The sequence below is a fragment of the Trichomycterus rosablanca genome, chromosome 17, assembly GCF_030014385.1.
Source record: "Trichomycterus rosablanca isolate fTriRos1 chromosome 17, fTriRos1.hap1, whole genome shotgun sequence".
Taxonomy (NCBI): domain Eukaryota; kingdom Metazoa; phylum Chordata; class Actinopteri; order Siluriformes; family Trichomycteridae; genus Trichomycterus; species Trichomycterus rosablanca.
The window spans coordinates 3,637,012-3,653,783 of NC_086004.1; the positions used below are offsets into that span (position 1 = coordinate 3,637,012).

Genomic DNA, 16,772 nt, shown 5'->3' on the forward strand with positions numbered 1-16,772 from the left:
ACAACTACATACACCAGTAGAAAAGACAATAATAAACCAAGACTGAGCACAGATCAGGAGTCCGAGCTCATCTGATCAAACGGTTATTTAAAAGAGCAAGATGTTGTTTTCTGAACTCTTTCTCGGGTTTATGTATCACAGACAATCATTTTAGCTTTCCTGTACTGGGAACAGAAAACCTGTTTATTCAAAACTCACTACAGGAACTTTACAATCTTAAATAAGACCCCACACGATGGTTGATTTGACAGATTCACCCTCACGTTACAATATTTAGCCAATTTCGAAACCCCACACACTTTTATTTATTTATTTTTTATGCATTTTCTCCCGACTTTAGCGCGTCCAACTGCGATTGCATCACTCTTGTTCTCCACCAATGCCGACCCCAACTCTGATTGAGGAGAACGAAGCTAACCCGCACCCCCTCCGACACGTGGGCAGCATCTTATGCATTTTGTCACCTACACTTGACGAGTGCATATGTGGATCGGCACTGTGTACGAAGACACACACCCTGATCAGCGCACTCTTTCCTCGTCTCGGTGCAGGCGCCATCAATCAGCCAGCAGAGATCTTAGCAGAATCAGTTTTGAGAGAGACCATATCCGGCTTAATATCCCACCCCTATACGAACAACAGTTGTTGAAATCGTTGTTCCTGTAACCGCTCAGCCCAGCCGGCAGACAGAGTTGAGACTCGATACGATGTATTCGAGATCCCAGCTCTGGTGTTCCAGCGTGTGTTTTACCACTGCGCCACCTCACAGTTTTAAATTATGCTAACGAATCAGGAAGGGTGACTTCAGATATACAGATCCAGGGCAAACGCGTGAAATGTAAAGTGTTACTTTAAACACATTTTTTAAAACATAAAAGGCCTTCTTTTAAGGATGCCTGAACTTTCAATAATGGGCTTTTTACAGGGGCTGTAAAACAATTGAGTGTGAAACTACAGAAGGAACACCGACCACACCCAGTTTATAAAGTGGTATTTAAAAGAAAATAATGATAGGAAGAGAGATTAAGGAAGGGAGTGAAAGTGAAAGTAAAGGGAAAGTCCAGGATACTCATAATGAAATAGACGTGTGTACTACACTGGTATGCTGACTGGATGTGAGTCTCCCCACTACATGAAAAGATAAAAGATATTTACTGTCTGAAGCTTGGGATTAGTGTAAGGAGCAGTCACAGAGAGGAAAAACGACCACCAGGGAGCTGAAGGAGAAATGAAAGAGATAGAGAAAAAGGAGAAGTTATATTAAAGCTATGAAGGCAAAAGAGAAAGAAATAAGAGCTGACTAGTGTTTGAGTTCATGGCTGAGCGAGTGAAAATGAAATTAAAACAGGACGACTCGGACTGGCTTGAGAGCCACAAGGAGCTTTTCCATTTCAAAATGAGCCTCTTCAATTTGGCTCAGTTTATTCCTTATTTTATACAGAGTCACTGAGCTGTTTAGGCAGCCAACTAGCGACTTGTTTACAAGAAAAACAGAAACACTACCGGCACTGGAAACAAAATGAACAGGATGACCGGTGGGGCAGGGTAGAGAGCGGAGCGGACCGGGACACTTACCTCTTGAGGTTGGTTGAAGAAGACGAGGTTCGGCTGATTCTCTTGACTGAAGCAGAGGCTGAAGAGGTGGAGGGTTTGAGAGGTGACACTGGGCCTTGGGTGCTGGATGAGGTCAGTCTACGTTGAAAGACAAACAGCAGTCATAAAAACTAGTTCAACCTACACTTGTATGAGTATTTAATGATGATTCATGATGCAACACTCCTTTTTCTAACCGTGCTTGGAACCAGCACTGAGAGCGCACTGACGAGTGCACTTTCCAATAGCTAGTCTGTTCTGACCATCCTCCCCTTGAGGTATTAGCCAATCATGTACATGCATACACCCAACCAACTGATAGTGCCACTAAGATTTAAACCATGGATCCACAGATCTCCACGGTAGTGGGCAAGCACACTTTACTGCTTAGCTATAAATAATATTTATGATTTCTTTAAGGGTCATAGAGGGTCCAGAGTCTGTTCCAAAAACACTAATCACGAGGTATAAACACATTTTGATAACTGAGCCTGTATCAAGCAGAGTAGTAACTCAAACGTTCCACAAAATAACTTTTATTTTTATTAATAAGCTTCCAATTCAGGAAAATACACTGATTGCAGATAATCAAGTTGTTTCTCTGCATTAAACAGACACAGTGATGTCACTGGTCTAGTTATCCATGAATTTTACTTATGAGTGGTTTGGTGGGGAAAATAAAATCCGACATTAAACAGACAGCTCAGACAAAAGGTAACACCGATGTAAAGATGGCTCCATCTACAATGTCAACAGCTCCATCTTGTGGAGAAACTTCTGCCTGCTAAATGAAAAAGGAGTTTGGGACAGTTTGCATTTATAATTAGGCAAATGTGAGGCTGTGTAAGAATAAATAAAATAAACTGTAAATGATTTTCCTATCTGGGAGGCACGGTGGCTCGGTGGGTAGCACTGTCGCCTCACAGCAAGAAGGTCCTGGGTCCGATCCCCAGGTGGCGTGGTCCGGGTCCTTTCTGTGCGGAGTTTGCATGTTCTCCCCGTGTCTGCGTGGGTTTCCTCCGGATGCTCCGGTTTCCTTCCACAGACCAAAAACATGCAGCCAGGCCATTTGGAGACACTGAACTGTCCTATAGGTACCTATGCATAAAACAGTGCATTGTAGTGCCAGGAAGGGCATCCGGCGTAAAAACTGTGCCAAATCAATAATGCGGATCACGATCCGCCGGCGACCCCTAACGGGAGCAGCCCAGGAAATAGAAATGATTTTCCTATCTGTACTAAGCAGAGGAAGAAGTTAAACACCCTCTCCAGACTATGGGCTATGGTATTACACAGAATTTCCTGCTACTGAAAACAGCCAAGTGTTCACCTGCTGAATCAGTTTTAACAGGAGAAGCTATGATGAATACCTGCTGTGAACTTTCATGTCCAGGTCTGCAGAGCAGGAAATCATTTAGAGTAATTTTCTTTCAGTCCTTGAGAGCAGACATAGTTGACTTGTTCATTTTTCTTTTAACCTGCTCTCTAAACATACCACGTAGGATGAATAAGAGCTGGAAGACTTTAATTAAACCACTGCTGTGTAATGGCTTTCAAAATACAAAAGAGCAGTGGTTAAAAACTAAAGTACTCACATTCGACATTAAGCAGACACTATTTATCCAAAACGGTGACTAAATACAATGCAAGCAATAGAAGCAACTGTAGGGCAGTTGTAATCTAGCGGTTAAGGTACTGGACTAGTTATCAGAAGGTTGCTGGTTCAAGCCCCACCACTGCTAGGTTGCCACTGTTGGGACCTTGAGCAAGGCCCTTAACCATTAATTGCTTAGACTGTATACTGTATGTCACTTTGGATAAAAGCATCTGCTAAATACTGAAAATGTAAAACAATTGAAGGACCTTGCTCAGGGGCCCAGCAGTGGTAGGGCTTGAGCCAGTGACCTTCTGGCCAGTGTTCAGTATCTTAACTAGTCCAGTAAAAGCATATATGGCTGTATTCATACTGTATTTGTTCTAATTTAGCATGTATGTGGATTGAGATGATGTTTTGTAGTGATGTGGAACAATAACAGTACCAGTTTATTACAGTGAAGCCTGTTCGTGTTGCTTCTCTTCCCTCCCTGACAAACACATTTGAAGCGACACCAATTCATTGTTTTATTATCGTGTCTCTGGGGCGTTTTTAAACAAATAAATGAAAGTTCTATTTAATTATGTTCTGGAATTTCCCAATAGCACTATGAACAATGATGCTTACGCCTGTTAGATATTGATCAAAGGAAATGTCCTTCATTAAGCCTAAAAGCAAACAGTCTGAAACAGGGATTCTGAACCTGTGAATTCCTATACATTAGTAAAATCTTACTATTTCTAAATATTAATGGACAGAGGTAGCTCAGCGGTTAAGGTACTGCACTAGTAATCAGAAGATTGCTGGTTCAAGCTCCACCACTGCCAGGTTGCCACTGTTTGGCACCTGAGCAAGGCCCTTAACCCTCAATTCCTCAAATTGTATTCAGTCATAATTCAGCTCCACTTACCATATAGAAGCACTTTGTAGTTCTACAATTACTGACTGTAGTCCATCTGTTTCCCTACATACCTTATTGGCCTGCTTTCATGCTGTTCTTCAATGGTCAGGACCCCCACAGAGCAGGTATTATTTAGGTGGTGGATCATTCTCAGCACTGGAGTGACACTGACATGGTGGTGGTGTGTTAGTGTGTGTTGTGTTGGTATGAGTGGATCAGACACAGCAGCGCTGCTGGAGTTTTTAAATACCGTGTCCACTCACTGTCCACTCTATTGGACACTCCTACCTTAACGTATTAAAACTGCAGGACTTTTTGTTGCAGCACAGATAAAATAATAATGAAACCACTAGTCTAAAAAGTAAAACAGGTACACAAGTAACTTGTATGTATTTATTATTCTATGTGCCATGTTTTTTTAAAACAAACTAGCATTAAAATGAGTACAAAATCCCTTCTAATGGCTCCTCGCCGGCAGAGAGGGAGCCAGAAATAGGCACTGGTAATAAGCACAGGGTCAGAGTGTTGCGTTCACTGTGTCCTGTACTCCCACTTGTTTAGCAGTTCTTCACCGTAAAGACTTCTCAATCAAATAAAGAGAAAAGGAGACAGCTAGTGTCTGTGCTCTCTCACTCCATGATCTCCATCCATCAATCAAACCGAACCCGGGCTGAGCACTGAGGGAACTGTACATTTTTTATTAATTGTTTCTCTTCCTTCATTTAAACTCCCACAGTCTCTCTTTCACCAAACTGAAAGCGGTGGGAGGATAATTTCGCGGGAAATAATTTCGAGGATAATAAGAGTGGCCTCTTCTCCCCCCACTCTGTTGGAAATTAATTAAAAGACGAACGCTCGCTCAAAAGAAGCTGTTGAATTTGAATCAAGGTCCAAAGTGCTAAAAAGCCCCGTCCACATAATCACGTGCATCATCAATATCCGAAGGCAATTGTTCTGCTTTCGAAAAGGACGTTCTGAGAGTTTTCAACGCCACAGATCTTGTTTGTACAAGGAGAGCCCTAAGTACCCTGGGCTGCATAATTTTAGCCTGAAGGAGGTAAGAGCCGTGTGTACAAGCACTATTTGTTTTCAGTGCTGTTGAAAATATGAGTCATGAAAATACTGCTAAAGTAAAACCTCTCTGTTACACTCCTCAAATGTTCCAGCTTTTACACATCCTAACCCTCTACACCTGGTTTAACTGATACCTAGTCTGGGTAAGTGATCAGTAGTTTGTAGGTACCATTAATATTTATTTATTAATTAGGATTTTTAACGTCATGTTTTATGCTGGTTACATTCATGACAGGAAGATTCATCATTTCAAGTTTAATGCCAAACAGTCACAGACAAATTTGTATCTCCAATTCACCTCACTTGCACGTCTTTGGACTGTGGGTGGAAACCGGAGCACCCGAAGGAAAGCCACACAGACACGGGGAGAACATGCAAACTCCACACAAAAAGGACCCAGACCACTCCACCTGAGAATCGAACCCAGGACCTTATTGCTGTGAGGCGACAGTGCTACCCACAGAGCCACCGTGCCGCCCGAGTTACCATTAATAATAACAGCACTGTCTAACTGGTGTGCACCTGATATTAGTAACATCACCATCAACCAGGAGGATATTAATCAGGGAAGCTATTAAGAGGCCAGTGGTGACTTTATAGCAGCTATAGGCAATGGGCAAGACAAAAACTCTCATAAGCTTTCATTGAGTTCACAGGAAAAGCCTGTTCTGGAAAAAAAGCTAAACATTTCCAAGATTTTAAAGCCATGTGGCCGGAGGTTTAACGGTCTGATAGGACCAAAATGTGTCTTGTAGACTGAACTTCCAAGTTATGCTTGGCAAGAAGCAATTGAAGCAGACCACATGACACACATGGTATCGATATTTTGTCATGGGAACGTTTCTGTTCGGTGGGAACTGGTCAGTTGAGCAGCACTGAGGCACAACGAATGCTGGCCACATTCCTGCCGTCTAATAGACAGCTGATGATGGGCAGGCTGTTTAGCTTCCTGCGTAACAATGACCCTAAACACACCACACGAAATGAAAAATAAAAAACATGGTGACATAAGGAATGTCCCCGAGTGATAGATAATTGGTTAATGTTCAGGAAAAGCAGGACGCAACTGAACCCAAAGAACGGCCAAACTTTCTCCGGTCTAGGTGTGAAAAGAACACAAAGTTCATACTAAAGTGTGTGTGCGTGCGTGTGTGCGTGTGTGTGTGTTGCACTTTTCAACGACTGCCGGGATATATTCTTGACTCCCAGATCTTACCTGAGCGTGGTGGAGGGTGTCGACCTGGGCTGCCTTCGACCTTTTAAGGCACGCAGTTTGTCTCCTTGAGTCATGCTGAGCCCATTCTCACTGTAGTCACCATTCTGCTAAATGAGTCAGAATTTACAGACATTTCAGGCTATATTATATGGTCTAAAAAAAAAAAAAAATCAATCCCACACAACACACAACTTGACCTGCCAGGACCTACACTGCTGGAAAAAAAAAGACCCTGATGGTAACAGACTCGCATACAAAATGTAATACAAGACCAAATGCAGCTTGTAAATGATCATTTTTTAACAACACCTATGTAGCCCATATGGAAAAGATACCTGATACCTGAAGATCAGTATTTGAAGATAAGTTTTCCTTGCAGAATTCCTCACACTGAATCACACTGGAGAGCTGTTTTTAAAGCATGAATGGCCCTGTTTAAGGTCCTGCCACATCATCTAAATTTAGATTTTGAAACAACAGTCCTAGCAGACCCCTTCTTTACGCCCGTGTTTCTGCACAGACGCCTCTATCTGCTAACCAGTGTCCTTACACAGCGCTTGAAGACCCCACCCACTTAGTCCGGTCATTTTCCCCACCCAGCAGACACGGCTGCCAATTTGTGTCTGCTGCAGGCACTGCCAATTGTGCCCGCTAGATGGCACCCAGCCGACCGGCAGCAGAGCCAAGATTCGAACCGAGGAGTTTAGAATCTCAGCTCTGGTGTATTAGCGGAATATCTAATTCCGCTGTATTCCGCTGTATTCCGCTGTGCCACCTGGGCGCCTCCACATTATAGCTTCAAAGCTGTGATACAGACAACGTTTAGAATCGACAGGGCTGCAGTAATCAAGTCATCAATGTCTAGTCTTATAGAACCCAAAAGTGAATTACATTTGGTTAGTTGGTTAATTGAGTAACTAATAAAGAATCTTTCCCACCAGGCCAGATGGTGATGGATAATGTTTTTAACTCTGTTTTTGTTTTAGTTCTTTGTTTTATTTGTCTTGCATTGATTTTTGTTTAAAGACTAAAACAAGTTAAAGAACAACAGCACGCTGTGTCAGAATCTGCTGAAATTACAGAGCTGTAACTCTTTAAAACTACCAGCCAAAAAAACCCTGCATTCATTCCACCTAGCACTAAATTGACTCCTATTATCGACTGAGCACCAAGAGCCTGTCGGAAAAAAACCATGCAGTGAGAAAGATTTTCACACATGGCTCATCCTGGCATCAAACTTTTACTGACACGTCTTCCACTGAGCAATTACAGACTAGTGTAGTGTTGCATGATTTTTACACTTTCTAAGTGCACAGCTTTCAAAAAACACACACATTCATTTCCTTTATCCTGTTGGGATGATGACAAACTCATTAAGTTGGCATAATGATAAAACTGCCACGAGCTATGAAGCACCAAAACGACAGACATCAGCTGAGAATAGTGATGCTAAGAATCTCTTACAGGAAAGCTGTTGTACCATGATGAAGCTGTTTGACTCTTGTCAACTATAGCAGAGCTTTCTGGGGTTGAAGTTAAAAATCAGACATTGTATAGGCGATTCATTTATAATTCTCATTATAAGACGTGTGTCTGGTCCATCAGACCTGGTGTTATTTTCTTAATCCATGATTAAATGCTTGATAGTTCTAAAATTATAAAATTGGTAAGTCCTGAAGTTCTGAAATTCTAAAAAGATAATGGGCATGACATATAGTTGTAATGAACAGTTTGTGTAGGCTACACCAGCGGTCCCCAACCTTTATTGAACCACGGACTGGTTTCATACAAGATATAATTTCACAAACCGGCAGGGACGAGAGGATTTAGCAATACTGGTCACAAATGATTGAAAATGAGCTTTTTTCCGCTACAACGAGGCACTAATCCCACCTGGGGGTGATACGAGACAATAACACCCTAAATATTTTGAAAATGGAAGCGGTAAAAACCACTTTTCTAGCGATCTCCGATTATTTATTATTTTAGTGCGGCCTCGGTAATAAATGACACACGACCCGGTGGTTGGGGACCACTGGGCTACACAATATTTTTTATTAAATACTGAACACACCAAAAAGGTCACAATAAAATATTAAAACCACTTATGCTCTCTCTACCAATTCAAAGACCCGGACCAGGAACTTCATGCTGTGAAGTGACAGTGCTACCCAGCAAGCCACCGTGCCGTCCAATTTAGGACAGTTAACAAAGTAAATGTTTATATATGTATTTATTTGGGTTTTAACACCATGTTTAACACATTTACGTAATTTAATGGTGTTTACTAAAGTTAAAAAAGTTAAAACATATAATATCTCCCCTGTGTCAGTTCCAAGTAAGTACATACAGACTGTCCCAACTTTTTTTGGAATTATGTTTGTACATGAAAGTTCTCATACAAGTCGTTTGAATAAAACCTTCAGGATTTAACATCATCTCCGGTTGAACTACAGTTTAGGCTGTTTTATTTAAGAAAATCTGCATCAAACCAGAATAGCAGCAGGTCTAGACTAGGCGCTCCACCCTGAGCAGCTCGTTTGTTTGTTTGTGGGTTTAATGCCCCGTTTCTACACTGATTTACCCTGAACAGATAAAACGCTTGAGTAAATCTCACCTCCTCCAGACTGGTGGATTTGAGAAAGCTGCTGCTGATGGTCATGTCGTCCATGCTGGAGATGAGACGAGGCACGCCGCTGTCCTGGTACAGCCGGGATTTCATCTGCTTAGAGCGATACACGTCGCCCTGAGCCCACAGACTGGCCTGCTTCCTACACACAGCAGCACAGAGGCACGGATGTTCAGCTATAAAGTTAAGTGTTGCTTTTGTTTAGTTTATTAACATTTTGAGGTCAAGTTTTACACTTTGGTTCCTTCATGACAGAACAGGTAGTTACAGGTTACACTCGATTTTTCAGTTCAATTTCAAACACGGTCATGTATTCGGATTGTAGAAGGAAACCGGCGCTCCCAGAGGAGCCACACAGACGGGAGCCGGTCTGCTCCACCAGGGAATCAAACTAGGAACTTTCTTGCTTGACAAAACCGCATGTTTTCCCCTGCCCGCAATGAGACACGCCGAACTCTTAAATCATCTTCTGCTAGTGCAGGCATGTCTGCTGGGCCACGGAAGTCGCTAATGTGATGTAATGCTGGAATTTGGCACAGCCAAACGTACCTGTGTATGGGCACCTAGCCAGTCCATAGAAAAGCTAGAATTCAATCTGGGAACTAGTGAATTAGACCGATGCGCCACCTGAGTGCAACTTCATGGTTTCCATTTTTGTGTCCACCTCTGGCTACTTTGCTCATTATTCTTTTTTTTTTTTTTTTTTTTTTATTTAAAAGAAAAACTAGACGACTTAAAAGTCTGAAAGTTGACATAGCAGATGCTTTAACTTACAAAGCAAACAAAATCTCCGGCCAAGCAGTGACCACAATCTCTCGCACTACTAAGTGACCCTAGAAGGAAAGTATGCTAGCAGATAAAACCCAGCGCTATAAGCACATTCCTCCACCGTGGAACACTCCATAATCTTCGTTTCAGCATCCCTGAAGCTACAAAGTCCCTCAGTCTCAGGACCTTCAGGGGTCTGCATGAACTCAACAGTGTCATAACTGCACGGTTCTAAGGGGCTACAGTGCGAGAGACAAGATACAAACACACACTCGGCCAAACAAGGCTGGACAGGGTCCAGGTCTGCATGTATCAGGCATATTGTACAGTCAAAGTGCTGAGACAGGACGGATTCCCACTCGGATCTAAGCAGCAGCATGTGTCCTGCATCTCTTCCTGTCTTCTCCAGGCGAGAGAACTCTCCCACATGCTGACACGAGAGCCGTTCCTGGAACCAGCAGGACTGGAGCCAAAACTCTGCTCTTATCAAAGCAGCACAAGATCACAAAGGAACAAAGCACAGAGGAGTTTTTTCCTCAGCTTTCCAAAAACACCCGCCAGCTTGGGAGTCTGCAGATAGAAATGTGCTCTTGTACTCACTCCTCCAGGAGGTGTTGCTGGGGGCCGATGATCGAGCCAGGCCTGCATGTACGGATCCACGCGATGGTTTCCGCCGCCGTGAACTGGTAGTGCTTCATCAGGTAGCAGCCGATCAGAGTGCCTGTCCTGCCCAAACCAGCTGCAAAACACAGACCATCAATACATCAACACACAAACTGATCAAAGCGACACATCGCACGCCAGGCTTCCATCCAACTACGTTTCTGAAAAATTAGCCAAGCAAACACAAAAAAACTGCCTTTCTGGCAATTAGACTTAAGCACAAATCGTGATTATACGAATCATTATTAGGGGGTAAAAAGACTCTACCTAAAGCACACTGTCTGTATACAACAGTTACACTGATCAGCCATAACATTAAAACCACCTCCTTGTTTCTACACTCACTGTCCATTTTATCAGCTTCACTTACCATATAGAAGCACTTTGTAGTTCTACAATTACTGACTGTAGTCCATCTGTTTCTCTACATACTTTTTTAACCTGCTTTCACCCTGTTCTTCAATGGTCAGGACCCCCACAGAGCAGGTATTATTTAGGTGGTGGATCATTCTCAGCACTGCAGTGACACTGACATGGTGGTGGTGTGTTAGTGTGTGTTGTGCTGGTATGAGTGGATCAGACACAGCAGCGCTACTGGAGTTTTTAAACACCTCACTGTCACTGCTGGACTGAGAATAGTCCACCATCAGCGTCCTGTGACCACTGATGAAGGTCTAGAAGATGAGCGACTCAAACAGCAGCAATAGATGAGCGATCGTCTCTGACTTTACATCTACAAGGTGGACCAACTAGGTAGGAGCGTATAATAGAGTGGGCAGTGAGTGGACACGGTGTCTGATCCACTCATACCAGCACAACACACACTAACACACCACCACCATGTCAGTGTCACTGCAGTACTGAGAATGATCCATCACCTAAATAATACCTGCTCTGTGGTGGCCCTGTAGTGGTCCTGACCATTGAAGAACAGCATGAAAGGGGGCTAACAAAGCATGCAGAGAAACAGATGGACTACAGTCAGTAATTGTAGAACTACAAAGTGCAATAGCACTGCAGCACCTAATGTGTGAAAATAATCCATCACTGACAGGGTATCTGATCAGTGTTGCTTCTATTGAACTTATGAATAGATGGGTAAGCAAGAGACAGGGGTAGTCTAGTGGGTAGAGCTTCAAGCTATCAACCGAAAGGTTGAGAGTTCAAATCCCAGCTCTGCTATTCAGCCACTGTTGGGCCCTTAAGCAAAGTCTTTGACCCTCTCTGCTCCACAAAGGCTGACCCCGCGCCCTGACCAAAACGAGCTGTGCTATGCGAAAAAAGAATGTCGTTGTACTGTACATCTGTATATGTATATATGACACATAAAGGCATTTTATTCTATTAATAATTCTATTCTCAGCAGGTTGTGGTCTGACCGTGCAATGCAACAGACGAGTTAGTAACTATAGCTACCAAGTATTACAGCAGGGGTATCTGATACCCGAGCAGCTCAGATTATTATATAACACACACACACACACACTAACACACACACACAGACAGACAGATATATTTAACCGCCCTCACCATAAAAGCTTTAATGGTGATGTGTATGGAAGTGAAAACATAGAAAATTCCATCCATGTGCACCATTATTCAACCCCCAGCAATACTGTGTAGGGGTTGAATAATTGTGACGTGGCAGTTGAACCCTTGAACACTTAAATCTCTGGTTGGTGTTTATATAAACGCATCACTACTAAAGCAAATGAAGTTAGTTAAAATTGGTGTGGACCCAATAGTTTCATCATATTGTGACCCTGTAGGTCAAACAGAGCAGTAGTAGGTTCACCACGTGCATCAATGAGCCTTGGTCGCCCATGACCCTGTCGCCGGTTTACCACTGTTCCCTCCTTGGAACACTTTTGATAGATATTGACCACTGCAGACCGGGAACACCCCACAAGAGCTGCAGTTTTGGAGATGATCTGACCCAGTCGTCTAGCCATCACAATTTAGTCCTCGTCAAACTCGCTCAGATCCTCACGCTCGCCCATTTTTCCTGCTTCTTACATCAACTTTAGGATAAAATGTTCACTTGCTGCCTAATATATGCCCCCCACTAACAGGTGCCGTGATGAAGAGATAATCAGGGCAGCTGTAGCCTAGTGGTTAAGGTGCTGGTCCAGTAATCAGAAGGTTGCCGGTTCAAACCTCACCACTGCCAGGTTGCTGTTGGGCCCTTGAGCAAGGCCCTTAACCCTCATTTGCTAAGATAGTACACTGTCACAGTACTGTAAGTCGCTTTGGATAAAAGCGTCTGCTAAATGCTGAAAATGTAAATGTAAATAATCAGTTAGTCTGTCAGTGGTTATAATGTTATGCCTGGTCGGTGTATAACAGCATAATACATCAAATACATGAAACGAAAATCATTCTCAAGTCGGTTCTGGTAGTACAGCTGTAGTACAGCTATATTGCTGTAGTACAGCAATATCTGGTAGTACAGCTGTTACCTGTTAATAAAACAGAATAGCTTGAAGTTGGTAAACTGCTCACCGACAGTAAATCGACAGCGCCACCATGTGGCTGCATCATGCAATTTAACAACAAGGTTCGTTTATTTATATGAACTTTCAGATATGACTGTGAGCCCAAGGACAAACGTTCTTACAGTGGCAAATCCAGTTTAAATAAATATAATTTCTTCAGAAAAAAGTGTTATAAAAAATTACAACTATTTACTTTTTTTTATTGTATAAACTTTTTGGTCTTTTTTAAACCACCAGCAGAGACGGTGAGTGTTAGTACGTAGGAACGTTTACCTTTACAGTGAACAGCTACAGCACCATCAGTCTTCTCACAGATATGCAGGAAGCGACGTATGATGGTATCACTGGGCGTGCTGCCGTCCACAAAGAACAGATCGTAGTGGTCGAAGTCGGCATCGGTGAAGCGCTTGGCCTCGTAGATCTTCTTATTGAGGCGGACGACGGTGGTGACGTTGTGTTTGCGGAAATAAGGGAAGTAGGCCTCGGGGGCATGGAGAGGGTAGCCTGCAACAGAGCAGAGAAGTGACCAATCAATCTTCAATTTTCAACCAAAATTTAACTAGCTCACGTTTCATAAAGCTAAAGATCTAGTTCCTCCCATTTCAAGCTATTTAATGTGAATTTTTGATGTGGTTACCACTACTAACCACCATTATAGGCTTAACTGATGTAGAATCTTAGGTTCTGATAACAACAAGATAAATAATTCCAATATATGATCAGAATGTCAGTAAAAGCTACTACAGCAATACAATCATAATTTACAAAAGCATAAAGTACCTATAAAGCAATACCTATCATTAATAAGTGTAGAAAATTATATGCTTTCAAGTTTGTAACAACAGTTTGAAGATGCCCCATTCCTGTTCCAGCATATCTGTGTATATAAAGACATTCTTTTTGTAAAGTTATATTTGTAAAGTTTCCACCTCACTGAGGGTTGATGTCCTTCATGCTGCGACTGCTTTCTTTAAATCCTACTAGATTTTTTAATGGGATTAAAACCTGGAGGCTAAGAAGCCACTCCAGGAGATTTCAGGACTGATTCCTTTACCAAGCTTTGGTTGACTTGGAAGTGTGCTTGGGATCATCGTCTTGCTGGGAGTCCAAATTATTACCCAGGTTCACTTTCACCACAGAAGGCAGAGCATTCCTCTTCTAAATGTTTTGGTATTTCTGTAAATCCAGTCATGATTCACAGTGGTCAGGACTGACGGTTCCATACAATCACCTCCACATCATCACTGACCCAACTCCATGTGGGGTCTTGCCTGTGGGGATAGTGCCAGACAAACCACTGATCCATGTGGCCAAACAGTTCCAGTTTTGATTCAACAATCTATAGTCTAAATTTGGAACTTCTGGACAACACCTGCAATAGTGTGTCTAGGAGTGTTGAGGGTTTTGGAAATCTTATACCCACTGGTCTTTTGGTACAATGAAATGATCTCACAGCTTTTGTGACGGCTCCTTAGTCTTCACAGTGGTTGTAACACGCCTTAAAACACTTGAATCTCTGGCTGGTGTTTATAGGTTATGAGGCTTGTTATTGAGTCCCAATAGTTTACTCATGTTGTAACCCAGATTTAAGTCAAACAGAACAGCAGTAGGTTTAAAGCCGAGCAACTGCTTGCTTCAGTATTTTTCTCCAGTTTTTTTTAATGAAAACTAGTCTTCGACTCTAAATAAAGCTTTTATTAATATTAATGTTTACCACCTATCACTGTAATAACAGCTCCATCTACTGGCACCTTGTGACCCAGAGAAGATAAATCCAGTTTGTTCAGCATTGCACATTAACCAAACAATGTCACAGCTTATAATTAGTTCTCATAGATACCATAGACACACAGTCACCACAAACACATACAGAACACAGAAGCAGGTGGAGCTGTAACTATAGAGCTGCGTTTATACAAAAAAAAAAACATCTGTAGCTTACCATTTTCTACTTTACTCTTCGGGTGTGGTCCGCTGAAGGCCAGGAACTTTCCCGGGAGGATCCAGTTAAAATCTCCGTTCTCTACACGCTACAGAGAAATGATGGAGAGAGAGAGTCAGAGAGACAGACAGCCAGAGAGAGAGACAGAGAGAGAGAGAGAGATATTGAGAGAGTGAAAGAGCCAGACAAAAAGCGAGAAACAGTAAGGAGAAGCTGTAAATGTGAACTGATGATGTTAGAGACAGAACTAAACATGTGATGATTTTACCTCCTATTTGAAAGCTGAATATTACCAGTGGATTATGGGTAGGATGGGTTTTACTGGTCCTTCCTTTACTGGTCGCTAAATTTGTGTTTATTTATTTATTAGGATTTTAACGTCATGTTTTACACTTTGGTTACATTCATGACAGAAACGGTAGTTAGTTATTCGTTACACAAGATTCATCAGTTCAAGTGTTTTAAATGTCAAACAGTCTTTGTACTGTAGGAGGAAACCGGAGCTCCCGGAGGAAACCCACGCAGACACGGGGAAAACATGCAAACTCCACACAGAAAGGACCCGGACCGCTCCACCTGGGGATCGAACCCAGGACCTCCTTGCTGTGAGGCATCGTGCCGCCTCGCTAAATGAGTGTAAATACAACACGTTCCTGTAAACAGTCGTTACCTCATAGTGCTCGTACTCGATCACATCAAACGTCTCAAAGTTCAGGAAGCCGTGCTGCAGAGCCTGAAACACACCCAGAGAGAAACGCTTTAAAATTTACTCTATTTATTCTCTCTTTTGATCACATGGTTTAAATTGTGGTTTTCTGTTTCGTTTTACATTATAGAGCTATATCAAAATTTTTATTGGTGTGAATTGAAAGGCAGAATCTGCCTGCAAACTTCACCATGAATCCCGTCTGAGTCCAGGTACTATTACAAGAGATTAAGAGAGTCTTTATCGTCATTTCAGCTCTATACAAGTACATATTGAAACGAAACAATGTTCCTCCAGGACCAGGGTGCAACACAGAACACAAGTGCAAAACAACAGAAGACATTTCTAATCCAAAGGAATTAAGAGGGACGAGACTAGAGACAAGAGTAGTGTTGGCCAGTACATGGTACTGAGTAAATGATAAGATATGCTTTATTTGTCATATTTACCTATACAGATGTACAGTACAATTAAATTCTTTCTTCGCATATGCCAGCTTGTTTAGAAGCTGGGGTCAGAGCGCAGGGTCAGCAGACAGGGTTAAGGACCCAACAGTGGCTGCATAGCAGAGCCTGGATTTAAACCGCCAATCTTGCAGTTGATAGCCCAAAGCTCTACACACTAGGCTACCACTGTCCATAAGTGAGGTAAAAAAAAAAAATATTCTGATACACAGTTAGCAGTGTAGGGTTTATATAGCAGCAGAGATAAAAAAAAAAAAAAAAGGGTAAGGTGCAAAAACAGTACAAATTGCAATACCCCTAAGAATTCATATAGCTCAGTTTGGTGAACAGGGTGATTATCTGATTTGTGTTTGTAAAACACAGAGAAAAAAAGCAGAACGTGACTACTGATCTCACAACTTCAAATAATGTTCAGCAGTACAGGAGTCTAAAATACGGACAGACAGTGAACTATAATACACAAGAATGTTTCTCAGTCAGGAGGTCGTGAGTCTAATGAGGTTTAAACCACTGTGTCCTTTATTATAACTTCGATGTAAACACATGCAAGAAAACCAAAAGCATTCATGTTCTCATCAGATTAGATAAGATGAGCAGGAACCACACCTTTATATTTAACACGGCCCAAGTGGAAACAAAGTTCACAAGCAACCACAACAGAACATTTAAAGCATCAAACCAGCATCCGGCAGCATCTGTGCAGTAAAGATCCTGAACACAACCTGCA

At 42.3% G+C, this 16,772-nt stretch overlaps 1 protein-coding gene across 2 annotated transcripts in view; it reads right to left on the bottom strand.

Annotated features, from left to right (window-relative positions):
* Nucleotides 1–16,772, bottom strand: part of cdc14ab (cell division cycle 14Ab) — a 57,137-nt gene that overhangs the window by 10,583 nt on the left and 29,782 nt on the right. For both annotated transcript variants that reach the window (XM_063012504.1, XM_063012503.1), the window contains exons 7-13: nucleotides 15,546–15,608; nucleotides 14,876–14,963; nucleotides 13,207–13,437; nucleotides 10,376–10,514; nucleotides 8,996–9,149; nucleotides 6,379–6,485; nucleotides 1,576–1,692 (exon numbers count right to left, since the gene is read on the bottom strand). In XM_063012504.1, coding sequence (XP_062868574.1) covers nucleotides 1,576–1,692; nucleotides 6,379–6,485; nucleotides 8,996–9,149; nucleotides 10,376–10,514; nucleotides 13,207–13,437; nucleotides 14,876–14,963; nucleotides 15,546–15,608 — 899 coding nt within the window. The remainder of the gene's footprint in view (nucleotides 1–1,575; nucleotides 1,693–6,378; nucleotides 6,486–8,995; nucleotides 9,150–10,375; nucleotides 10,515–13,206; nucleotides 13,438–14,875; nucleotides 14,964–15,545; nucleotides 15,609–16,772) is intronic.